Below are 25,489 nucleotides of genomic sequence, written 5' to 3'. Positions count from 1 at the left end.
CTCAGGAAGTGGAAGGGACGTCGGCAGCGGCCGCGGGGTGGCGGGGCCGGGAGCCCTGAGCTGAGCGGCTCCGCCTCCGCGCGGGGGAGGCGGCGGCGGTGGGGCCGGGAGGGGAGCGCCATCCCCGCGGCGGCCGCGGCCGCCCGTTCCCCGCGGCGGAGCAGGAGGATGCGGCCCGGCGCTGGGCTCTGAGCGATGGAGGGGGTCCTGTACAAGTGGACCAACTATCTAGCGGGTAGGCGCGGGGGCCGGGCCCGGGGGCGGCGGTTGGGGCTCGGCTCGGCCCGGCCTTGATGCTCTGCCGCCGCCTCGGGGGTTACCGGCGTCCTGCGGGCGGCCGGAGCTGTCGGTAACGCGTCGGCTGAGACATTCGTGCTCGGAGCCAAGCCCCGACGAGCGGCTGAGCATCTCGGCGGAGGCGGCCCTGGGGCGGCGGTGGCCTGGAGCCGGCTCCGGGCCGGGCCGGGGACGCGCCTGGCGGGGCAGCGCCAGCGCTCCCCACTCCCGCCCGGTGCGGGCCGGGCCGGGCCGGAGCCGCTGCCCCGGCAGCCGCACGGAGCCGTGCCCGGCCCTGGCACAGGACAGGGAGCTCCTGTATCCCAACCTGGAAAACACATGATGAGCATCAGTTTCATTAAATGTGTTTTTGGAGGCGCTGCAGACAAAAAGTGCACCAAATATCAGCATTTGCCTTGTTTTGTTTGGCTGACCCTCTGCTGTTATAGAGACGCTGTCTCCCTCTGGAGCAGGCAGCGGGCAGGCACTGGTGTCAAGGTGAAACATTTCTCCTCTGACAGTGTGATAGGACTAATTGTCTCTCACAAGCAGATCAGTGTTGGATCCCATGCCATGCTTAATCGTGCCTCTTATTACACTGCTTTGGCAGTATCTTCTTTGCCCTCTGGTTCTTCAGCACTTCTTATGGGGAATTCTGCTTCAGCATATGCAGGATGTGTGTTAAGTCATGTGAAACTTGGTTCTGAGGAATAATAAAATGTGGACCACGTTGTGAGGATTGTATGGGTGTGCTGTGAAATGAAGTGTACAGAGCATAATCATGGATTTTTCAGAGCAATTGTGTGTTCACAGATATAGGCCTTGTGGTAAAAGGGAGCAGTTGTGCTGTAATTAAATAGATATTTGATGTCTTTGCCACTTCACAGTAACTATAGAGAAAACACATAGAGGAGAAGTTGTGGTTACGAGAGAGAGAACAAGGTTATTTTCAAAACAATGAAAGTTGTCACTTTCACTTATATAACTGAAAACGTTGCCGTAGGAAAAGATAAATAGATAAAGGCAATGAACTCTTGTGGTGTTTGCTCCTCTTCTAAGTCTGTTATTTAATAAGCAAACACTCAACAGTTGCTGTGAATGCTATACGTACAATGGACTGTCAGCATGCAGCTAACTTCTGCTGAAAGCCAGCAGTCCTCTAAACCAGTGAACTTCAGAACCCTTCCTTAGGCTTGTGCTGGCTAGCAGAGAGCATCTGCTCCCGCATTTCAAATTAGTGTGTCAGGGATTACCTACAATCTTCAGAATGAGGAGGGCAGCATTTTTGTAAAAAGTGATCTAATGATATTAGCGAAATGTTTAAATTTTATTACCATCTGCCTTGTTACTCCGTTATCTGTATAGTATCTGGTTTTGTGCCTGAAAATAGGCTGTAGTTTCTTCCTTCATTAAAAGCAAACCAGAAATACAGCTGCTTTTTTTTTTCCTCCTCAAATAAGAATTTGTGAAGTACAAATCTGTTAAATATTTTCTCAAATGTAGGATACTGCCCAGTTTCAAATTACAAGGGGTGTTTTTGTTCTTTGGCTTGCTTCTGTGAGGCACTTGGCCTTTTAAGTCCTTTGCTTCTGTTTTTTTCCAATACTAGAACAACATGAGGATGGAATAGTCATTCATATAAGTTCCCTTTTTAGCAGAATAAGACTGTTTTGACAGGCATTGACAGGAGATAAGGACAGTACAGAGTCCACGTCTTGCAACAGAATGTAACAGAAGAAAAGAACCATGCATTTTTGAGTTGCATTTTACAGGACAGTCTTCTGAATTGCATATTCTTTGAGTATTAGTGTGGAAATACATGCACCATTTGAAATAATTCCTGAGTTCTTATCCTTTAGAGTTTGTAGTTCTTAACATTCTGCTTTTAAATTTGAGCGTGGATCTGCTTTTTAGTTATCACTCTGCATTGAAGAAGACATGTATGCTTACTCTTGCAGCTAGAAAAGAACAAAAAAGAAACAGTATGCAGTTACATGTTATTCTTTCTTTATCTTGGAATGCTAATGTGATTTAATGCAGCCTGGTCTTACTCTTCTTGAATTAGTGTTACAACTTGTAGTGAAGCTGCTGCTGGAGCATCCACAGAAGGGCAGTGGAGCTGGCCAAGGATCTAGAGAGCGAGTCACACCAGGGCCAGCTGTGCCAGCTGAGGGGGCTCAGCCTGGAGAAAAGGAGGCTCAGGGGTGACCTTATCTCTCTACAACTCCCTGACAGGAGGTTAGAGCCAGGTCAGGCTCTAACTTGTTATCTTAAAGATAACAAGTGACAGAATGAGAGGAAACGGCTTCAAGCTGCACCATGGGAGGTTCAGGCTGGCCATCAGGAGAACATTCTTTATGGAAAGGGTTGTGTTGGAGCAGACAGCCCAGGGAGGTGGTTATCACTGGAGGTGTCCAAGAAACAAGTGGATGTGATCCTTAGTGCTCTGGTCCTGTTGACAAGATGGTGGTTGGTTAAAGGTTGGACTAGTTGATCTTGGAGATCTTTTCCAACCTCTAATGATTCTATAATGCTGTGAATAGTAATCCTGTAGCTGATTTCTGAGTCTGGTACCTGATTCAGCCTCCTGTGTTAAAATAGGCTGCTGCTGGATGGCCTCAGCTCACTCTGTTGGGATGGCAGCTGGAAAGCATCCTGGGCCACTGTCATGTTGTCAAATACCCACAGGGCTTGGCCGCACAGTTTTTGCCATTCCAAACCCTAAACCAAGCAGGAAGTTAAAGTTTGGTGTCAAGCTGTAAAACAGAGGGATAATCTGCTCCTATTGTACGGCTGACCCAGAGTATAATGGGCCAGTGTAATTGTTATGCTCTACTGGAATATTTTAGTGCTGTGTTATTTGTAGAAATGGAGAAAGTGTCAATACATAAGTGTGAAATACAAAATTTTCACTGAAATACAGTAGCTAAAGGAGAACATAGCATAGAAGTTGATTGTGTCAGTCATTTATTTGAATCTTACAAATAAGGTCCTACAATCTTAGAAAAATCTGCCTGAAAAATATATTTGAATGAGAATGGGTTTTCAGAGGTGTGTAATTTAACAGCCTTCAAAACAGGATTCTGTGGTGGCTAAATTAAAATTTAATTTTTCTCTAGAATGGAATACAGTGGAAACAGAAGAATAGTCTTGCACCCAAAAAGAATGGGAGTGGAATATCCATATAACACTAGTTTGGTTATAGAGTGGCTTTGGTCTTCAGACTGCACAGATTGATTACTTCCTGGTGTGTTACATGAATAATTTAATGTTTGCCTCTTTTATTAAAGTTTTAACAGCCAAAGAGATTAATTTTATTTTCAATTTAGGAATTAGACTAAACTTTTCTCTTTCACATTTTTGGTCTCTTTAGGTTGGCAGCCTCGGTGGTTTGTTTTAGACAATGGGATATTGTCATACTATGATTCCCAGGATGATGTTTGCAAAGGCAGCAAAGGAAGTATAAAGATGGCTGTGTGTGAAATAAAAGGTAAGAATGAATAGGCTCCTGCTTGAGAAGATTTTAGCTGCCATGGAAATAGAAAAGATCACCAACCATACATTTTTGCATCACATGGTTTTCATCCTCTATTTTTGTTTACCTATAGTTCAGTGTGTTAGCTTCATAGTTCACAGATAATAATTAATTATCACAGATAATAAATATTATTAATATTGATGATATTAATTATTAATATCACATATAATAATGAATTATTAACGAATGATAATAATTAATAGAGTTCAGTGTTGGGATTTAGAACACACCATTTATTACTTTTTGTTTTTAATAGTTATGTGCACATGGTTCATGCTTGAAGTTATGTCAGCCAGCTGCTTAGTTCTACTGCTTTTTCCTCTTATGATTAGGGATAGAGACTGAATCATGAAAGCCAGTTTTCCAGAAGAGCAGCAGCAGTGATCCAAAAGTGGAGATTCTTATAAACCAGAAGTGTTTAGTCTTTTGGTTTCCTGAGTAATTTTTTCTTTTGCACTGCTAGCAGCTGCGCACATGCACAGGTGATGGGTGTATTTGAGACAGTAAGTGAATGTTTTGTTCCAAAGAGTTTAATCTTTAGTGTATTCCTAACTGTAGGTCAGCCTCCTTGGCTAATAGCAAGGTGTTTTCTAGCTTCCCATTGCCGTTGACTATGACTTTTTTCCAGACCCTCACAGGTGACTCAGCTTGTGATGTGGGTACTGTCATATTAGAGTGGAACTTACTTTACATGGGCCACCAAGTATTTTTCATGTGGTAGCTCCTTTTTGTTAGTGTTTCTTTAGTGTAGATGAAATCAGTGATGTAAAGAGGGGAGAATAACTTTTTTAATTTTTTTATTTTATTTTTGCTATTCCAGTTGATTTTGCTTGTTATTTTGTTCTTAGGAAAGAGGGAGAAAGGCTGAGTAGCTTTGGGCTTTTCTTTACTTAATAGTGGTGCTTTGTGATTTATTGTATTACTGTGGGATTATCATAAGCATTTTTAAACACTTTGAGCAGTATTTAATAAATGATTGTAACTCACTTGAGGTTATTATTTCCATTATTTTTTCTCTTCTATCACAAGTTCATGCAACAGACAACACAAGAATGGAGCTAATCATCCCAGGGGAGCAGCATTTCTATATGAAAGCTGTTAATGCAGCTGAAAGGCAAAGATGGCTGGTAGCACTGGGGAGTGCAAAAGCCTGTTTAGCAGATACCAGAACAAAAAAAGAAAAAGGTATGTGTGTTACCTAGAGTAACTAGTTACTAAGTAACACTTCTTCAAATAATCATAGTGCAAATATTGTGGTACAAAGTCAGTATTATTGTCTTTTAATATAAATTGTAATTATTTATAGTCATCTCTATGGTAGAGTTAAAGGTCACCTGCATTGACCTCTTGTATCTTAAGAAGCTGAAATACTACAAGGTGTTGTTACTGGAATAAGCATATTGTTTGTAGTTATTGTGAAGAGATTTCATTTCTGATGTTATAGTAACTATTATTTTTTCCATAATTTTTCTTGAATGGCTTAATGTAACTATTTCCAGCCACTCTGGTGGGTGGCATAAGTTTTATCCAGTATTTTTTTCAACATTACATGGAAGCCAAGAAAGATTTCTATGTTATTTTTCATGATAATGTGCCTTTTTCATAATAGTAATTAAATTAGCACCAGTTATCCAAAAGTATTGTTTGCTTTAAGTATAATTCTTGATTCATCGCAGAATCCAGTTTTCCTCAAAATCAAGTGGAAGTTTAAGTGGATTTTTAAATTGATCTTTAAATGAAAAGTGCTTAAAAATTGCAATGTGTATGTACATTGTATGCAATAAATTTACATTTCCATTTTTCCCATAGAAATAAGTGAGACCAATGAATCTCTTAAAACCAAAATGTCTGAACTTCGTCTCTACTGTGATCTTTTAATGCAGCAAGTTCATACCATACAAGAATTTGTTCACCATGATGAGACTCGCTCTCCTCCCAGCATTGAGGTGCACAATTCTGGAATTTATTTTCAGTCCATTATATAATACACTTCAAGTTACTGTTGTTGTCTTAAACTTTATTCATCTCCCCAGTGTTGGGAGACAACCTAATGTCAATTTTTGAATGCTTGTGTGTAGATGTACTAATAATGAGTTTCTGTGTGTAAAGTACCTGGATGGTTTAACTGCAGTTGTGCCAGGTGTTAGGAACAGTTGTGCTCCTGAGCCATTTGGTTGAAAGGCCAGTAGAGCTATCATATGAGCAATACAATATTTTGTCTTGTTTTGCATCTGTGTTCAAGTAGTTAAAACAATCTTAGTTTGTCCATTCTTACTTTCTTATGTGGGATGGTATTCCATTTTCTTATCAGTGAAAGCTAGTGTTCCAGGCATTGGAAACATGCAATGTAGATTAGATATTTATCTCTCAATGTGCACAAGTACAATCTAGAATGTATTCCTGCTTTGAATGAAAGGACTGGGAATTATGACTTCATTCTTTGCACTCTTGAGCAGCATGTGAACTGTGTTGTTGGTCATTTAGTGCCAAGCCAGGGGTTGACAGTCACAACAGAGCAAGTTTTTGGTTTAGGGAGGTGAAATGGACCTGCAGCTCCTTGCTCTAGAGTGATAAAACTGTTCACACCTTCTTCTGCAATTCATTTGTTTCACTGAATGATCTTCTGATACCAGTTAGTCACTCTGAGACAAGCTTTGCAGTAAGGCATTGTTGGCTGGTACCCTAAAGAAATTCAGATGTCAGAAAGAAATTCCAAAGCTGTCACGTCTTTTCTTAAATTTGCCTTATGGTAAGGTGTACATTTGATTAAAAAAGTGGGAAATACAAATTCTTAGTGGTAATGATGGCAATTAGTGTGTCTGGGAGAGGTGGTGGAGGAAAGTTGTATTTGCATATTTTAATTTTTTTTTTTGCTTATGCCTGTACTTTCATTTACTTTCAGAACATGAATGAAGCCTCTTCCTTGCTTAGTGCCACGTGTAATACATTTATCACAACACTTGAAGAATGTGTGAAGATTGCTAATGCCAAGTTTAAGCCAGAAATGTTCCAGCTGCCTCACCCTGATCCCTTGGTTTCTCCTGTGTCACCATCACCTATTCAAATGGTTTAGACATTTTGAAATATTATCTTTTCTAAGTGTCATACTGGTGGTTAGACTGGGGGGAGGAGTGGCAGAACGCTATGCTGTTGTTATGTGCTGTGATGTCCACAGCTGAAATCTTGACTGAGTTATAAATCAGTACTGGGCCCAAATATAAATCAGTTTTTCATTCTCAGTCTTTTGCTTTGCAGTTTGCTAGCCTTTACATCATCAGAGTAGTTTATCATACGTGTCAAGGCCCTATAATGAGATATCTCATAAATGAATGAGGTTTAACTTTTCCTCAGTTCAACTGTTTGGTTTTTTTAGAGTGCTAACTATACGCTGATCGTAAAAATTACATAACTTTACCTCCTGTTTAAGTGCTTTGTGACTTGAAGCACTTCAGCAAGATAGCATATATTTCAATGTATGTAATTCAAGATGTTTGTATTAATATTTCAAAAAGATATATAATGATAAAGATATTACTTGCATAACTATTCACTATTAATTAGTTCCCTTAGAAGGACAGTGTCTGGGGAATCGTATGCTATCTCAGTTCTGTGTATGTATTCCAAGATGAGCTGTTTTGTGCAATTCTGTTGTGGGAATGCCTTTCTTTCCATATGGATCTTTCATCTCTTTGTCTTCAATCACTTTACTTACAAAGCTGATCATTATGATTTAAAATAGTAACTTCCTTTGATATGCTTAGCGATTGGACAGTAATAGCAGAGAAACTACAAGGAATCAAGAGGCATAATTTGGCTTTATTGTGTAATGAGGAATTTGAACTTCCATTTGGTAAAGGAAAAATGTCTTGATACTTCTGTATATCATAGCAATTAACAATGGCTCCTTGAGGAGCTTCAGTGCAAGAGGAAATGAATTCCATAGATAGGAGGTAGCATCTTTTTGTAATAAAATATTTCCTGTGTGAATGTTCTAAAACTTTTAATATTGATGGCAATCAATCTATTTCCATATAGTTTAATCAGAATTTTAACTGAGAGTGGTTGCCTTTTTTTTAAAAAAACATTGCTATCTCTCTTTGTAAAGACTGTAAATAAAGTAAGGAGTAATGTAGATATCCATATCATTCTTCTGAGTAGCTTGTGACATTTTCGATGTTGTTTGTTCTTTGGATTTTTTTTCCCCTAGATGAAGCGTTCCATTAGCCACCCTGGTCCTTGCTATTCAGAAAGGTAATTTTCTGTTTCCTTAAGTTTTTTTCTTGTGTCTCAAAAGACCTCCCTGAACTTGCTAGCATTAAAATCAAAATGTGAAAAGAATTGTTTGCTTGGAAAAAAAATTAAAAATCATAAATTGATCTAATTTTAAAAACAAAAGGTGCAGATTACCAGCTATTGCTGGCAGCTGCTATTTGTAATACAGTATCAAAATTTTGTCATGCTAGAAGCTTTATGCAAATGGCTTGTTTTGACAAGTTCATGAAATTAGAGCTTGAAATGCTAACATTCTTTTTCAGTCAGTGTTTAGGTTTCTCAGATTGTTTCCTTAATTTTTATTTCCACTTTCAGGTTTTGCAGTTGTGAAATTAAGATTGTTGACTGTGCTATTTTTAGTCTGCTATAGTAGACTACTATAGTAAAAAGCACTGATACTCACAATTGAATCTAAGCACCAAAGTTATTTCCAATTTAAAGTATATAAAATGGGTTGGGTTGGAAATAACCAAAATTAGTTCAAATTTAAAGTGTATAAAATTTGTGTGGGTTGTTGCAGATTCTGCTTACTAATAGATTTCATTTCCTTTGTAGGATTAATCACTCTGTAAAAGAACCAGGTTCATCTCTTCACCAATTTTCTCAGCGGCGCAGAAGAACATACTCGGATACAGAATCTTACAGTGATACACTTTCTGAAGATTCTCAGAGTAAGTTTGAAAGGGAGGGAGTTTTTCTATCTTTCAGTACAATTTATTTCCCTGTTTAGAGCAGCACTGATATTGGCATGAGGAAAAATGTTTTATTGGTAAGATTATATATTATAAGTCAGAGCACTTGTATAGTTTGTTACCTGGGTGACTTGTGCTGGCTTCCATCCATATTACAAATGATCTTGCAGCTGGAGTAGTTATATTGAAATCAGTGGGATTACTGGCAAGATAAAATTAAGACCTATCCAGAAAGGGGATGGTTGTTCACATGAATGATTATGTGGTAAGTGATGTGGAGTATTGCTGTTTGCCACCTCCTTATTGTCACAGAAGAAATTACCTTTTTTTGACTTCTGTGAGTTGCAGGGATGGTTCACTCGCTGCATTGTGGGAAGGTCGTTCATTTCAGTGGCTTCCTTGCCTTTTGTAGAGAACAGCACAGCTCCGAAGGCACACATCCTTGCCAGTAATAAAGATCATGATCAGAATTTAGTCCCTCCTGATTAGATGGGCTGAATTAGTCAATTTTTCAGTGGTTTTTCCTTCTGAATCTTGCTGGCATTTTGACTCCATTATAATTCTTCTCAAGCAGACTTTAACTTGGCTAGTTTTTCTGATTGCTTATATATAGGAAATACTTTACAAATACAATAATTGACAGATTGGATGATACTTTCGGGGATTGAAAATGAAATAATTGATCTCTTTATAGGATCTGCCCTTTGTTCTAGAGGTGCTGTCAATGGAGATCTGGTATCATCAACCATTCCTGAAGAAAGTAAATCAGTGTCAAAGGGAAGATCTGAACTGGAAGAGACTATTTCATCCTTTTCCTCCTGAAGCAACTGAAAGTATTAAATTTTCTATAAATAATGCTATGCAAAAGCTGCTGTAATTATACTGTTGTTATAGGAAGTAGTTATTTCCCTTTTTAGAAGGATTTCTCTGCACTTTATAGAATAAAGTAAATACTATCTTTGAAGTGTATTTTATCTTTATATAGTTTATTTGCAAGAGTATTTTCCTAATATTTCACAGTTTGAATGTGCATTTTTGGAACAAATAATGGCTTTAACAGATAAGCATCCACATTTGTAAATGCAGCTCTTTTTAAAAAAGTGTGGAGGTTTGACTGATATGTTCGTAAACAAGCATTATAAAATTCAGCAAAAAGTTTTCATTTTTTGTGAGAAAATGCAACTTGTGCCATGGGCCTCTTGGTCATTTGTACTGGGTCATCCACCTAGAGCTGTGATTAGCCCCACAATGGCTTTTTTTGCCAGTGTGAGGGCTGTGGGAATGGGCAGTAATGGCTCTGCTCCAGCAGCTTGACGGTAATTGACATTGCCGCCTTTAAAAACACAAGGATATACACAATCCAGTCCTTATTTTTAGGCAATGAAAGTAGAAATATTTAGTGTATTTTTCTAAACAAATGTATAAAAATAACTTAATATGAAGTATTTGTACCAAACATGGGATATTTAATAGTTTTTATTTATTTATTCTTTTTTGCATCAAAAATTTCTACCTACTTTCACTACTAAAGTTCTAAAGATCTACTGAAAGCTTCAAAATGTGCATAAATTGTTTCTGGGGTGTGTAGCATCACAAATAATTAATACAGTGCTGTTAAGATTTACTCTGCTTACTTAAGATGTGTTTTTAGCAAAGTGTGATAAAAACAAGAGCTGAAATGTTAGACTGTTCTAAGCTGCTGTAGTAATGAATATTTGTATCTATATGTTTTATTTATCACATATTTATACAAAAGGGAGAATCTCTTTTTGCAACTCCTTTATATCATTTGAGGATGGTATATACCAGAAGATGGATTCTGCTCTCAGTTACATCAGTGTAAATTTACATTAATTGTAAGTGACGTCAGAGTCTGACTCTCTTAATAATTAATGAGTAATATAGTACAATAGTGCCTACTAGCACCTTGGTCAAGAAGGTTGTTAATGTTAGCATTGTAAGCTTTTGGGGATTTTTTGGGTGTTTGTTTAGGAATGAACTTGGTCTATGAAGTCTTAGCTGTAGAGCACTTGAAGCAAGCCATTTACTGTTCTTGATTTACACAATTGCTAAATAAATGTACAGGGTTTTTTGTACTCAAGCACATACCAAAATCTGTTTTTATAATCAGATCTTTAATTTGGTTTAACTAGTCTTCCTTTTGTGTATATAAATGATTTGAAGCCGGCTAGAAAGAAGAGATGGGAATGGGAGCTTTCCTTCTAAATTTTTGGAATGTTGATTTATCTAAATCAAAATAGGTCCAACTGTTGAGGAAAAACATGTGAGCTGTTTGCCTTATATAAAATGCCAGTTTGTAAACCATTATATCAGGTTGAAGTGGAGTGGAATGGTTTGTAAAAGTGGTTTGTGGATACCAGCTCAGAGCTGTCATTTGTGCTCAGTTCTGTCAGTTTTCATGCAAACTGGCATATGCATATCAGCCACACATATGCTTGTACTTTTTTTTTTCTGAATGTTTGCTTTAATGTATTCTGTATGACATGACAATTGTAAAAATAAGTATTAAAGAAGATGTTCAGAGAAGTAAACTACATACTGCAATGAGAGTGTTGTCTTGAATAATATGCTGTCAGAAGTGCTTTTTGAAACTTCACTGAGGTTTCTGCCAGCTTCTGCAGTGTTAATTACTTATCACAATGACAGATACCTTTTTCTGCTTCCACCTACTACGAAGAAGAGAGGCTGGTGTGCAAAAACAAAGTGAGACTGATCAGTGAAAGTAGTAGTAAGTAATAATTTTAAATACTGCCACAAGACAAAAGTTGTTGTGATCACATTCAAGAATAAAGTTTGCGTGTAATTGCTTCAATGCTGTTTTGGGGTTTTCTAGGTCCACAAGGCCATCATTTCAGCTTTATGTGTATATGCGTGATATGTTTCTATTACATCAGCCTTTTTATAGATAACTGTGCAAACATCCAAAAATATATTTCAGTGGAATTAGTGAAGATAATATGCTGTCATACTTTTGGTAATGAGTTAAAAAATAATTTCTGAAAAATATCTGTCTGAATCACAATGATCCATGCAAAGTAAGACTAAAAAAATACCTGTCTGCTCTTAATATTTAATTTCCAAATTTATGGGACAGCTTATCAGGAATGCTTGATTGTATCATTCTTGCTAGTGCAGAACCTCAACAGCATGGGTAGTTGGTACTTCTAGTTTTGATCTCATGTGCTTCTGAAGAGATCAATCTGAAAATAGCTCAAATTTCATCACTTAATATAAGCATGGGATAAAAATTTAGATGAAAAGTGGTAACTTCAGTTATAGCTCTGAAGTTCCTAACATCAAATAATTAGAAATAGAATGCTTAGAAATTACCAGCTTAAATTATAAAGAATTAATGGTAAGGCACTCAGTGATTTGGAGAACTGTGAACACTGAGATTACAATATTCAGGGGCTTTAAAGTATTGTAAATTAATGTTACTATGTCTTTCAACTTAGTAGTTCAGTTTTACTTTTTTGACTTTATTTTTCTTCAGAGAAAGAAATCTTTGGGATAGGAATACTTCAGTGATTGCTTCTGCAAAAATTGTTATTCCATACTTAAGAATTGAAATTACACCTATTTGTTTCTGTTAAGGTTATTTTCACAAATTATAAACTTGAGTTTTGCTCCACCCCTAAGTATTCTAGTGTAGCTGTTTTTCCTGTTGGCACAAATTAGAAACTTTTAAAAGGGGTGTGATACTTGAATAAAGGAAATGTCTATGTCTGAAAACCAGCTAAAATCCAATAAAATTAATCTCTCAGTGTTATTATGGCTCTTCACCATTACAGTTATTTTTCTCAGGCTGCCGTATATAAAATGTTCGTAAAAATACATAGCTTTTTAGCAGCTCACAGAGCTTTGTTAAAAAGCTTTTCCTTATGCATCAGTGAGTGCCAAATGCTTTCAAACACTATATCAGTGGTGGGATATTTTTATAACCTTGGTTCTATAGCACAATAGATCTGATCTATCTGTCTATCTAAGAGAGCAAATGTCAGCTTATATAGTTAGAAATCCCAGTATTTGACCTGGATATAGTAAGTCAATAATTCAAAATGTTTATTTCTTTTCATCCAGAGACCGCTTGATCTATTGTCTTGAAAAATGTTATTCATAGAGATGTGTTCTGTGAAATGGAATATCAAAGCTTTCGGTTGTGACTTCAGCAATGTCACTCTAGGTTAGCATTTGCTTAGCAGTCTTGTGGAAAAACACTGGCTCAGCTGGTCGGCCTGCAACATTATCTATTCAAGCTGTGTTTCAGCAAAGTCCCTAAGTATTTTAAATCCTATTTTTAGACATGAGTGACTCATCTGCTGAAAGTACTTGCTTAAGTGCTGTGCAGAGTTGGGCCAGAGAGGTACTGGCCTGATGAACTTGCTTACACTGTCACACCAGTGTGTTTCCTCTTCAAAACTGTTTTGAGACTCAGTAGAGGCCATGTGAGACTAACTTTCCTGTAGCCTTTGTGTAGAAGAGGCCATGCAGATGCTGTCTATTACTTATCTCTTTCTGCTGGTCCAGGCAGTTAGGGTCAACTAGTCTGTGCAGTTTGAAGCTGCCAAAAAACCAAGACGGTGTAGAGGAAAGCCTGGAAATAACAGAAGGGTAAGAACAGCACAATGGTTAGGCATGTGCTAGAATTTATCCTTTATCAATAAGAAACGTGTGAAGAACATTTTTTTAAAAGTAGCTTTCCAAGGCTGGCTGGTGGATAGGCTGTTTTTGACAGATGGCTGGATTGTCAACAGTTAACTACCTGGTTTACATTGGAGAACTGCATTTCTATCTTATTTTTTTTTCAGCAACTCTTTTTCTGTAGTGTAGTACAGGAACTGTAAAAGTAGCTTAATAAATAAAGGAGTCACAGACTTTTATGGTGCAGAAAGCATGCTTTATTTCAAATGAACAATTCTATCTCAAGGAGGTTCAACAGCTACCAAGCTCTATTACTACATTAGGAGAACTAAAGCAAATTGAAGTGCAAGCTGGTATTTGATGTTGTAGCAACAGTTTGTTTTCAAACTGTGGTTCATTGCTTAGTTGCCCGGAAGTGACTACTGGGTGTCTAATACTACCACACAAACTCAATCACTGCACCCTAAGAACCTCCGAGATGGGGTACTGCTGCTGCACTTGAATACCTAAATAGCTTTGTTCATTAAGGGGATGGCCAGGTGATGTTACTTTTTTAAAAGCTATTCAGGCAGTCAATATGTCAGAAGCAGTACACAGTGGGTGAACAAAGTGCTGGCCGCTTGCACTTTGTCCAGAAATTGTCAGTCAGGTATGAAAATTATGACATAATCAGATCCAATGTAAAACATTAAAGCAATGCTTACAGGAGGGTAATTGCAAACATCACCAATGCCTTACATTTCTGATTCAACATAAATATTTGTGCACGTATGAAATACTGTGCACAGTATCATGTCTTAGGTGTAGGTAATCTTCAACAGGGAGCTTCTCTACCTGTTGAGGCATTCTTAGACATCAACAATGAGTTGAGGCGCAAAAATTAGTTAAATGTTGAGCAGGGTAATCATTTGCTAGGAAACTTTCCCCTGCCAACTGTTAGTTCCAAAAGTTACGTTTCAAAATGTCATAAAATAAACGGTACAAAACTTCATAACCGTTAACTTCGGCTATATACAGTATGTACATGTCAGTGAAAAAAGTGTTTTAAATTCTTAGGTCAATAATGACTATAAGTCATAATGTATAGATCTGGACTTTGTCTCGTTCAGGTAGGTAAAAAAATATTTTTCTTTTATATTTACATATCAGATATTTCAGTCCAAATATGAATCACTTGTAAAAATACAAGTGTAAATAATACAGATTAAGCTCTCTAAGGTGATCGGATATTTATATTCACAGTGGCAGAATCGGTACCAAATTCATTCCCTAAATTCAGAGTATAAAGTCCACCGTCGTTCTTCTGGACATCCATGATGATCAGGGTGGTTAGATCTTCACTGGTTTCAATGTGGAATCTGCCTTGCTGGTCCTGACTGGTAATTTTTCTCCCTCTGCAGTACCATGTAATTTCAGGAGCAGGTTCACCCGAAAAGGCACAGGATAGTGTGAGAACTTTTCCTTCCTCAATGCTGATATCAGATGGGAGAGCTTCGATTTTGGGTGGTACTCCTTTAAAAAATAGGAGAAGAAATACCAAGTTAGTCTGTTTTTGCTAAGCCATGAAGCAGCTTTATGGAGGACTACTACTTCAGGATAGCCGAAGCACTAACTCTACCAGGAATTGTAATGCTCACCTCTCAGACCTGATTTAAGCATTTTACTAGTTGAACTCTCCAGTTGAGCCATGCTAGATTTCCCCATAATACTGCTGGAGCTCATCTCTACAAAGGATTCTTTCATGGAGGACATGCTTTTGGCAGACATGCTTTCAAATTTCATTTCAGTCATGCTGCTACTGCTGAAACTGCTGAATGAAGCCTCTTGTTTAGAAGAAGCCATTTGAAAGGACTGAGAAGAAAAACTTTCGTGCATGCTTGCGTCGCCACTGGTCTTCAATACTACCTCTTTCGGAGGTTCTTCAACTAGAGCTGAGGAGCATTGCAAACATAGAAGGAAAAAGCAACAACATCACATTAACTAACAAAGTCATGCAGTTCTGTATGGTTAATTTTACAGAAATGAAGATGGCATACTTTACTTTCAATGGAAAACTGCAGTGGAGTATACACTTGTTTATAATCATTTGAGTCAAGATATCCAAATCACAAGCAGAAATTTAGAAATTAAAAAATAGGCAATGAAACTTAAAGTATGTATGAGCTTCAAGGAAAACCATACATACTTAAGAAAAAACAGGTTATCACACAGTGTTTCTTATTAGAACCATTATCAGAATTAGACACTGAGAAATGAATTGTGTGTGCTCAGTTCATATTTGTAGAAGCTGTGAAACATTTTCTGTTCTTAAAAACACAGAATAGTAAAATCTGTATTTCACTGCATTGTTTTGTAGCTATAAAGGGCAACAGGAAAGCTCAGTCACTGCAGCTTTGCTTGAGACCCAAACACAGTCATGCAAGCAAATCACAAACACACCTTGATGCTAGGAACTGGGATATGGTATAGCCAATAAAATGGTAAACCCAGTTCAGTTAAGTTGCCATAAAATCTTTAACTGTGGAATGACTTTGTTTTATTGTAACAGATTTTTTTAGTAAATGAGGAAAGAATTTTTAGTAAATGAGGAAAGAATAATTACCAGCACCAAGGTCTTAACATACTCATCCTAGAACAAATGCTCATAGCTCTCTCTTACCATGCACCTGTTGATGTAATAGAGCACATCTGTGCTACTCTTGGTGTTAAAAAGATTTCTAATGCTGTTTTAGGGCTGCATATGTAATATACAAAAGAAAGATGAATGTCTTAAAATACTGAAGTCAACACTGCCAGTGGATTTTATTGTAAGTCATTTTAGTAGATGCACCACAGCAAAAAGTTGTGACTATTCTGAACACAAGATCTGAAGAACCAACTTACGGAGTACAGTCAAAGATGCTGTAGCAGAACACTGCCCATGGTAATTTTTTGCCTTGACTGTGTATTTTCCAGTGTCACTTACTGCAGCATTTCGAATCTCAAGAGAATATATATTTTTAGAGCGGGATACTCTGAGGTGCGATGAAACTGCAATCTAAGGAGAGGAACAAAAATGGTTTCATTAAGATAAATTTTATGAATAATTCTATTTTTTCAAGTAAACATATTAAATTATTACTTACAGGCTGATTATTCTTTAACCACTCAACTTCAGGAGAAGGCTCCCCAGAAACTTCACAGGTGAACAACACGTCTTGTCCTTCATTGACATTTTGAGACTTAGGCTGCATGATGAATGCTGGTTCACTGGAGCGCTCTTTAGAAAGGGTCACAACATACTGGCATTTAATAATGCCTTCATCAGTTTTACCCTCACAGGTGAGTATACCTTCATCCTTATTACTGGCCTTTTTGATAGTTAGCGTGTGATCACTTCCAGAAACACCATATCTGTAATCATCTGAATTTCTCAGCTCCATTCCATTCAGCACCCATTTTACTTCAGAGGCACCAGGAATGTTGGCCTTCAGTGTCACTTTTTGCCCTTCAGACATTGTCATTTTAGTTGAAGAAGCTGTAATTTCTGCTTTCATTTGTTTGACATCTTCTGTAACAACTGACTTTTTAATGACTTCTTGAACTGCAGATTTCTCTTCAGTTGCCACTACTGATTTCTTCTGGCTAGAAACCATAAGTAACTCATCTTCTTTCTGAACTGTTTTATGAGATTCAGTTACACCTCTTACCTGGGAATAGATATTTTTAAATACTTGGCCGGTAAACTGGAAGTTAGTTTTTGAAACACCTCCTTCACCAATAATTTCACAGGTGTATTCTCCTTTATCAGATTCCATGAGCTCATGTATTTTGAGCTCATAAGTGCCATCTGCTGCATAATGAAACTTGAAATGATGGTCTTCTTTCAGTTTTTTACCATCCTTATACCAAGCCACTTCTCTGACACTTAAAACGTTGCTTTCAACTGCACAGGATAACTTTACCTTATCTCCAAGAGTTTCTGCTTTCAGATGCTGTTTAATCTTTGGTGGTGAAGCAGTTGGTAATTGTACTTTCTCTGTTGATACCATTTTGTCTCCAGGTGGTGACTTAGCTTTTGGGGGACTGCTGATGGGTTCAGGAGATTTCACTCGTTTAGGGGACTTAACTGGCTCTGGTGACTTTACACGAGGCTCAGGAGATTTGATCCTTGGAGGTGATGTAATTGTTTTTTCAGGAATTTTTGTTCTTTGAATGGTCAAAGTAAAATGGGCTTCCTGTCTTCCTTCAGAGTTTTCCACCACAACAGTGTAACTTCCTTCATCTGATGTCTGGACGGAAGAAATTTCAAAGGTAGACTTGTACTGTGTTCGTGTTACTTGGAAGCGCCTTGAAGAAACAATAGGTTGACCTGCATGAAGCCATGTTATTGTTGGTGCTGGTTCACCATCAACATCACAGGAAAATCTTGCAGTCTCCCCTTCAGAAACTGTGATTGACCGTGGCTTTGTAAGGATTGTTGCTGGCAGAGTGCTTTTAAATGCTTTGTGTGAAGTCCTTTCTTCCAGTGATTTTCTTTCAGCTGCAGTGACTTTTTCTTCAGAAGCAGCATAGTGTTCATAGGACAAAAGTGATTCTCTTGTTGATGACACTTCTGATTTGACCTCTCTTACTGAGGAACTTGCTTCTGTTTCAGATGCTTTCTTAAATGAGGAGATTGCATATGCCTCTGTTTTTGTCAAGTCAGGCAAAATTGACCTTGGTACTTCTTCATCTCTCCTCTGGGAAGAGTATGTAGTGTAATCTCCTCCGGTAACATCTAGTGTTGCATAATCAGAGCATTCCCCTTTGTAGTTTGTGCATACAGCTCGGTATGTTCCACTGTCATCAATGTGGCAGTCGAGAATCTCCAGAGTTAATACACCACTCGTATTGGTAAAGTGAATCTTACTGCTCTCTTGGAGCTCAATACCATTGTGGTACCACTTCACTTCAGCGGTTGGTTTTGACTGGACATTTAGAATGAACCTAGTATTATGGCCACACGGTACCCGGTGTGAACGCATTCTCAGGGTAATGCGAGGAGCATGGTCAAGGGTGAAAGGCTGCTGAGTCAGAACTTCGTATTTCCTTTCCATAGTCTTTTGAGTTTTCAGAGCAGATTTCATGGATTCGTATCTAGAAAATATATCAAATCTTGCCATCCTCTCAAACCGGGAGAGAGATCTTTCACTAGAAACAGGGCTAGGTGATCGTGGTCGAGTTCTCTCTGGTGTTGGGGATCTTCTCTCACTTTCTTCAGGAGGCCGTGAGCGAGGTCGAATTAATTCAGATACAGGACGCATCAACTCAATGTAAGTTGGAGAAAGAGATCTTCTTCTCCTTAGTAATCTAGAGGGAGGTGAAAATTCCCTGTGAGCATATTGCACCATTTCTATTTCTTCTTCTTCTTCTGATGTGATCTCAGTTATTTCTCTTTCTCTCCTTCTCCTGAGTCTACTCTTTTCTTCCTCTGCCATATATTTGAGCTCACTCCTGTATTCAGAAAGTCGCTGATCAGTGCCAACAGGCCGTAGCAATTCTTCATCCTCCCGCTCATCCATTATTCTTTGCTTTTGTTTAGGTGGTCTATAGGCAGCCCTGTCATGACGTTGACGAAGCTCTGCATAGCTTGCACTTGTCTCAGCTTTAGTTGGAATGTGATAGCTTGAATACCTCAGCTCTCTTTTTCTTTCTTCCTCTGAACTGACCTGTGCTCCTGCAGTAGAATATCGAAGGGCAGACAGTTCAAAGCGTGGGGGGCTTCTACTTGGTGGGGAAGCAGAAAAGCCTAACTCCAGCTCCTCTTCAAGGCGCAGTCTTTCCTCTTCAGTTCTCTTCATGGCTAAGTAGTCATCTATGGGCATGAGCAATTCCTCATCAGATAAGTCACCAAGAGACCGCCTTCTTGGTCTATAGTGATATTCATACTCTGGAGATGGGATACGCCGGCGTGCTGGTCTCACAATTTCAAGATCATCTTGTGTCAGTTTTGGTATGCGCCATTTAGGCTTGTACTGATCAGAAATGCGAGGCAGCGGCATCACATAGAATTGCTCCCACCTGGAAAGACGTATCCGTTTCTGGCGTTTCTGAACAGTCCTCTCAAGTTTTCCTGGCATTTCATACTGGTCTCGCAGCCGCTTGTACCACTTCATGTCTGAGAGAGGCACATAGTGTTTAATATGCTGATCTTCCTCAAGAGCAGCACGCACATGTTTGCGAGGTTCTGGGATCTCATATGGCATACGAAGTCTCCTTTCTTCCTTCTCCTTCTTTTCTTCTTTCTGAATTTCATATTCACCTTTAACGGTCTTGGAGCTAACAGCTGGTTTATATAAGATAGCAGCTTCTCTGAGAGCCTCTTGTGCAGTTTGTGTCAGTGGAACAGCTTCAACCCCAGAAAGGATTTCTGCCATTCGTAAGGTCTTGTCAATTTGCCTCTGTACATGTTTCTCCCGCTCTTCTTCTGTCTTGTACTCACGCTTGACGTATTTCAGGCGTTCGACTTTTAGATAAGCCTGACAGCTTGTAGATCCAGCACTGTTTGTAGCAGTAACTCTGTAGTAGCCACTGTCTTCTGGTAAAGTATCTCTGATGTGCAAAGCATAGTAATCCAAACCTTCATGAATTATATCAAAGTTGGGACCAAAGGATAGAGGTTGACCATCTTTCTCCCATGTCAACGTTGGTTTTGGTACACCAGATACCCTGATCTCAAAACTGACATTTTGGCCTTCTTGACATTCAGCATTTGCCAGCAGTCTTTTAAACATTGGCCTGAGTGTGGCATCTGCTGGAGGGGGATGTGGAATCACAGTCAGCTTAGCTTTGCAGCTGTCTTCTCCATATTTATTGCGTGCCACAATACTGTATTCAGCATCATCCTCTTCAGTGACATTATTGATGACAAGCTGATAAAGTCCCTTGTCTGACTCAAAAGTATACTTCTTATCATCATCCCCAGGTTTGATTTTCTGGCCTGATTTGTACCATGTTAAGCGAGGTTCTGGGTGAACTGTTATAGTTACTCCAAACCTGACATTTTCTCCAACATATGCAGTGCGGTTAAACAAAGGCAGAGTAAATTCTGGAGGATGCTCTAACAGTCTCATAGTATCAACGCGTCGTTTCACTTTTCTAACAGTTCTGCATCTGTAGTGCTCAGAAATTTCTCTCACGCCTTTAACAAAAAGTTCTGCATAAGAGCTGTCCTCACCATAATCATTCACCACTTTGCATCTGTAGGTACCATCATCTGATTTAGAAACATCTTTGACATACATGGTTGCTACACCATCTTCATATTTGATTTCGTATTTCTCATTGCTTTCTAATTGCCTCATACCGAAGTACCATGTGACTTGTGTGGACTCATCGTAGTTTTCAATCGTACATACATATTTGGCATGGCCTCCTTCTTCTGCAACATTATGCTTTATCTGCCCAGCAATAGGCCCAATGTCTATTGGGGCAACTTTAACTTTAGCCACTGTTATGCCTTTCTGGGATCTAATTGCGCCTCCACAGGAAATGCGGGCTACTGACACAACTGTGTTCCACTCCTTCTTTACTAGAGTTTGATAGTAACGTCTGTGCCTTAAGGTCTTAATGGTTTTGGTGCTGGTCTTTTCTGTCTGCTGTTTTAGCCACACGTGATTAAGCGCTTCGGCAGCTGTCATCCGAGATTTTCTTTCTTTTACTAGTAGGCGATCAATGAAGTCCATGGCTTCGACGCTTATGTCCTTGAATGCTTCATCCTCAAAGCTGTATTCAGCATTTAGAATATTTTCAATAACTTGTTGGTTTGTTTCAGCAATGAAAGGGTTAAGGCCACTGAGAAGTATGTATGTTAGAGCACCAACTGACCACATGTCTGTAGCTGTGCTGACCAAGTCATGGTGATGTACTTCAGGCGCATAATATTCAGGAGAAGTGAACTGGAGTCTAAAGCTGTCTCCAGGCCTCAACTGTCTGGCTTGACCAAATTCAACAATTTTAATTACAGAGCTTCTTCTTGTGAAGTAAATAATATTGTCTGGTTTAATATCAAAATGTCCAATGCTATGACGATGTAAAAATTCTAGTGCATCACAGACCTGGCGTACGTAACTCACTATTTCTCTTTCATTAAGTTCAAATGAAGCTGTGCTGATTCTTTCAAAGATGTCAACACCGGAAATGAATTCAAAGATCATGACCAACTCTTCTAGGCTCTCAAACGACTCATGAAGATACAGGATATTTCGGTGCCTAGCAATGTTTAGGATGGAAATTTCTTTCTTTACCAAAACTTGGTCCGCACCCTTTACTTTGACAAATTTGGCCAGGTAAGTCTTTTTTGAAACTGCCTCAACACAGCGGTGTGCAATGCCAAACTGCCCGCGTCCAAGCTCTTCTGCAATCATGTATTTGTCATAGAGTTCCTTTGTAGAATAGTGACCTGCTTTGGCTGCCGTGATTTCTCTGGTTTCATCAACCTCTTCATCATAGTTCATTACTCTGGTCTTGTCTTCCTTTGTTACAATTGGATCAGTAGGTTCAGAAGGCTGACTTTGGCCAAATTTGTTCTCTGCAATTACACGGAACTGGTAGGTGGTCTTGCCAAACAGGTTCACCACTGTGTATCGTGTATCACGAGCTTGTGCAACACGAATCCATCGCTCTGCTGTCGTAGCACGTTTCTCAATAATGTAGTTTATGATCCTGCTTCCACCATCAGTAGCTGGTTCATTCCAAGTTAAGTTGACTGAATCCCTTGAAATGTCAGTTACCTTCAAACCTCTTGGTGGATCAGGCACATCAGCCACATCTAATTCAACTGTTTTTTGATCAATTCCAAATCTGTTTTTGGCACAGACAATGTAAAAGCCTGCATCTTTTCTGTCAACACCATTTGGGAAAACAAGAGATGTGAATGACCGTGTAACAATGACTTGGTAGTGTCCATTAGTATCGATAAGATCTTGTCCCTTCTGCCACGTGATCACAGGGGGTGGCTTGCCACTGAATGGAATCTTGATGCTCACCACTTCCCCTCGGAGGGCATGAACAGCTCCCATGCCTTCCAAGTTTTTGGGCAAATGAATCTTTGCAGGAACTGGAATAGAAAGAGGAAGAAAAAAAACATATAACCAAAAGAACACGAGAAGAGCATCAACAGTCTAAATATTCAAAATTAAAATGAATTTGTCTTGATTATAAAGACCCTGTATTCACCTTCAACATCCAGAGAGGCAGTGCCAGACACAGATCCTCCTTGGTTGGTAGCTCTAACTTGATATACCGTGGCATCATCATCTGTTACATTTGTGATGACCAGCTGGTAATATCCTCCCTTGAATTCCTGTATCTTGATCTTTTCCCCATCTGGCATGATTTCTTTGCCCTGTCTGTACCACTTGACAATTGGCTTAGGATGACCAGTGACTTTGCAGACAAATGTGGCATTAGCTTGAAATTTCACATTCAGATTCCTTAGTTCTTCCTTGAAATGTGGAGCTTTAATTGGTACATCAGATTTTGGAATGACTGGTTCGGATACCTCACTCCACTCACTTTCACCACCAAGATTTTCACATTTTACACGGAACTCATATTCAAGACCTTCAATAAGATCTTTCACAGAGTAGACTGTTTCACGAATTTCATCTGTTGTTACAGAAATCCACTTGTTTTGTTTTTTCTCACGCTTCTCAAGATAGTAAGTTCTAATCTTTGCACCGCCATCACTTGCAGGTGGTTTCCATGAGACAACACAAGAATCCTTTGTGATAGCACTTGCTACTGGCTGGCCGGGTTGTCCTGGTTTTTCTGTAAAGAATAACAAAGTTCAAAAACTGAAATGAGCTTGCCTTAGTAATTAATAACAGGTCATGCTGGTTTTGGCTGGGGTAGAGTTAACTTTCTTCACAATGGCTAATATGGGGCTGTGTTTTGGATTTGTGCTGAACACAGCGTTGATAACACAGAGATGTTTTTGTTGTTGCTGAGCAGAGCTTACACGGAGACAAGGCCATTTCCTCTTTGTACTGCCATGCTGGTGAGGAAATTGGGGGATGCCTGGGAAGGTGGGAGGAGACACAGCCAGGACAGGTGAGCCCAGCTGACCAGAGGGATATTCCAGACCATATGACACCATGCTCAGTATATAAAATAGGGGAAGGGTGGGACACTTGAAGTGATGGCATATATCTTCCCAAGCCACTGTTACGTGTGATGGGGGCCCTGCTCACCTGGAGATGGCTGAACACGTGTCTGCCCATGGGAAGCAGGGAATGAATTCTTTGTTTTGCATTGCTGGTGGATGCAGCTTTCCCTTTTCCTATTAAACTGTCTTTGTCTCAATCCAAGAGTTTTTCAGCTTTTACCCTTCTTTTACCCTTCTCCCCTGATCCCACAGGTGGGGCAGTGATCAAACAGCTGCATGGAGCTAGGCTTAAATGAAAACACAGGGGCATTCAGACATCGATATTTTAGGCTCTACTTACCAAATGGAGGCTTTATAAAAACTACTGATGAAACCTCCAGTGCTTCACTAATGCCGTACATATTCTGAGCAGAAACACGGAAATAATAGCCTGCATTTTCAGTTAGGTTAACAATTCTACAGGTTGTGCCTGAAATACTTGAAGATACAAGTTGCCATTCTGCTCCTTCCTTGGCTTCACGTTTCTCTATGATGTAATTGGTTATCATAACACCTCCATCATCCTCTGGTGGTTTCCAGCTTATCACCACAGAATTCTTCAATATAGACTCTATAACAATTGGTCCTACTGGTTTATCTGGTTTATCTGTACAAGAAAAAGCACAAAATTTTTATTTGTTTTTCCAGTCAATATTTGAAAAAATATTCCACAAAATACTGAAAAGAAAATTAATTACCTTGTATTTCCACATTAAGTACAGTGTCAACTGTTCCAAATGTATTACTGAGTTGTACTTTGTACTTCCCAGCATGAGTCTTGTGCTGGACATTCTTAATAGCAAGATGAGTATACTGTTCTGTGTTCTCAATAGTAACTGTTTCTGATCCTCTCAAAGGTTTGTTGCCATGGAACCAAGTTATTGCTGGTACTGGCCGGCCAATATACACAACATGAAGGCGGAGGGTGCCACCTGCACCTGCGTAGTATTTCTCTTTCAATGGGAAGCCAGGGTGGAACTGAGGAGGAGCCTGCAATAATAGCTTGCCACTAGTTTCAATTTCTCCAACATCATTGGTAGCCATACAAGTGTAGAGACCTTCATCCTCCTGTTCATCTGTCATTACTGTCAGTGTATGATTGCGTCCATCAGATGACATTTTGTATTTTCTGCTTTGTACCAGCTCTTTGCCAAAGCGGTACCATTTAATATCAGGCAAAGGTCTCCCAACAATCTGGCACGTCAGCTGAGCTGCCTCACCCAGTTTAGTTGTAACATCCTGCATTTCTTTCTTTATGGCAGGTGCTTCTCCAGCTGTGACAAAGAAAATAAGAAAAAAATAACGATGATTACTATGAAATTTTCCTCTATTACAATATTACTGGAAATTAGTTCTCATTTATACTTGATCCTCTTGAGAGATTGTCATTTGGGATAGTCATGTTAGCAAATATCACATAAAATGAATACACAGCATGTTAAATGCAGCACCATGGTTTATGACATAGCAAATTACAACAATATCACAGAAAAATGACAACGTATTTTTGCTTACATGTTAATTTAGTTTTCACTGCCATAGCAGTCCTTCGAGGTCTGCTGAGGCCAGTCTGATTTTCTGCAAAAACACGGAACTCATATTCTGTGGCCTCTAGTAAACCTCCTACTGTAAACTGCCTGTCCTTGATGCGTTCCTTATTGCATTTCTTCCAGGTGCTTTCTCCAGACTGGCGATATTCAACCCAATAGCCAAGGATCTCTTTGCCACCATCACTTTCAGGTCGTTCCCATTCTAATGTAATGCTGTCCTTAAAGATAGAAGTGATCTCAATTTCTCCAGGTTGGCTAGGTTTTTCTGAAAATTAAAATAAATTATAACAGAAAATCAGTTTTTCTCTAAATGTCATTAAACTGTCCTTCA

At 39.1% G+C, this 25,489-nt stretch overlaps 2 protein-coding genes across 3 annotated transcripts in view; one reads left to right on the top strand and one right to left on the bottom strand.

Moving 5' to 3' along the window:
* The first annotated feature begins 51 nt into the window (after nt 1–51).
* PLEKHA3 (pleckstrin homology domain containing A3) lies at nt 52–11,606 on the top strand. 2 transcript variants are annotated; one of them, XM_039703006.1, is made up of 8 exons: nt 52–235; nt 3,650–3,766; nt 4,844–4,999; nt 5,624–5,760; nt 6,717–6,881; nt 8,022–8,065; nt 8,642–8,757; nt 9,492–11,606. In XM_039703006.1, the coding sequence occupies exons 1-8, from the start codon at nt 196–198 to the stop codon at nt 9,653–9,655; spliced, it is 939 nt and encodes a 312-aa protein (XP_039558940.1). In that variant the 5' UTR covers nt 52–195; the 3' UTR covers nt 9,656–11,606. The 2 variants fall into 2 exon arrangements, with proteins under 2 accessions (XP_039558940.1, XP_039558951.1); XM_039703017.1 differs by having other exon boundaries at nt 9,473–11,606.
* A 2,068-nt stretch (nt 11,607–13,674) lies between these two features.
* Nucleotides 13,675–25,489, bottom strand: part of TTN (titin) — a 238,110-nt gene continuing 226,295 nt past the window's right edge. The window contains exons 275-282 of the mRNA XM_039702997.1: nt 25,124–25,423; nt 24,307–24,882; nt 23,910–24,215; nt 22,639–23,232; nt 16,566–22,519; nt 16,324–16,477; nt 15,078–15,371; nt 13,675–14,952 (exon numbers count right to left, since the gene is read on the bottom strand). Coding sequence (XP_039558931.1) covers nt 14,654–14,952; nt 15,078–15,371; nt 16,324–16,477; nt 16,566–22,519; nt 22,639–23,232; nt 23,910–24,215; nt 24,307–24,882; nt 25,124–25,423 — 8,477 coding nt within the window. The 3' untranslated portion in view covers nt 13,675–14,653. The remainder of the gene's footprint in view (nt 14,953–15,077; nt 15,372–16,323; nt 16,478–16,565; nt 22,520–22,638; nt 23,233–23,909; nt 24,216–24,306; nt 24,883–25,123; nt 25,424–25,489) is intronic.

This window comes from Passer montanus, unplaced genomic scaffold, assembly GCF_014805655.1.
Source record: "Passer montanus isolate IOZ18808 unplaced genomic scaffold, ASM1480565v1 scaffold1, whole genome shotgun sequence".
Classification (NCBI taxonomy): domain Eukaryota; kingdom Metazoa; phylum Chordata; class Aves; order Passeriformes; family Passeridae; genus Passer; species Passer montanus.
The sequence above is the reverse complement of the archived record's forward strand: the minus strand, read 5'-3'. Positions and strand labels throughout refer to the sequence as shown.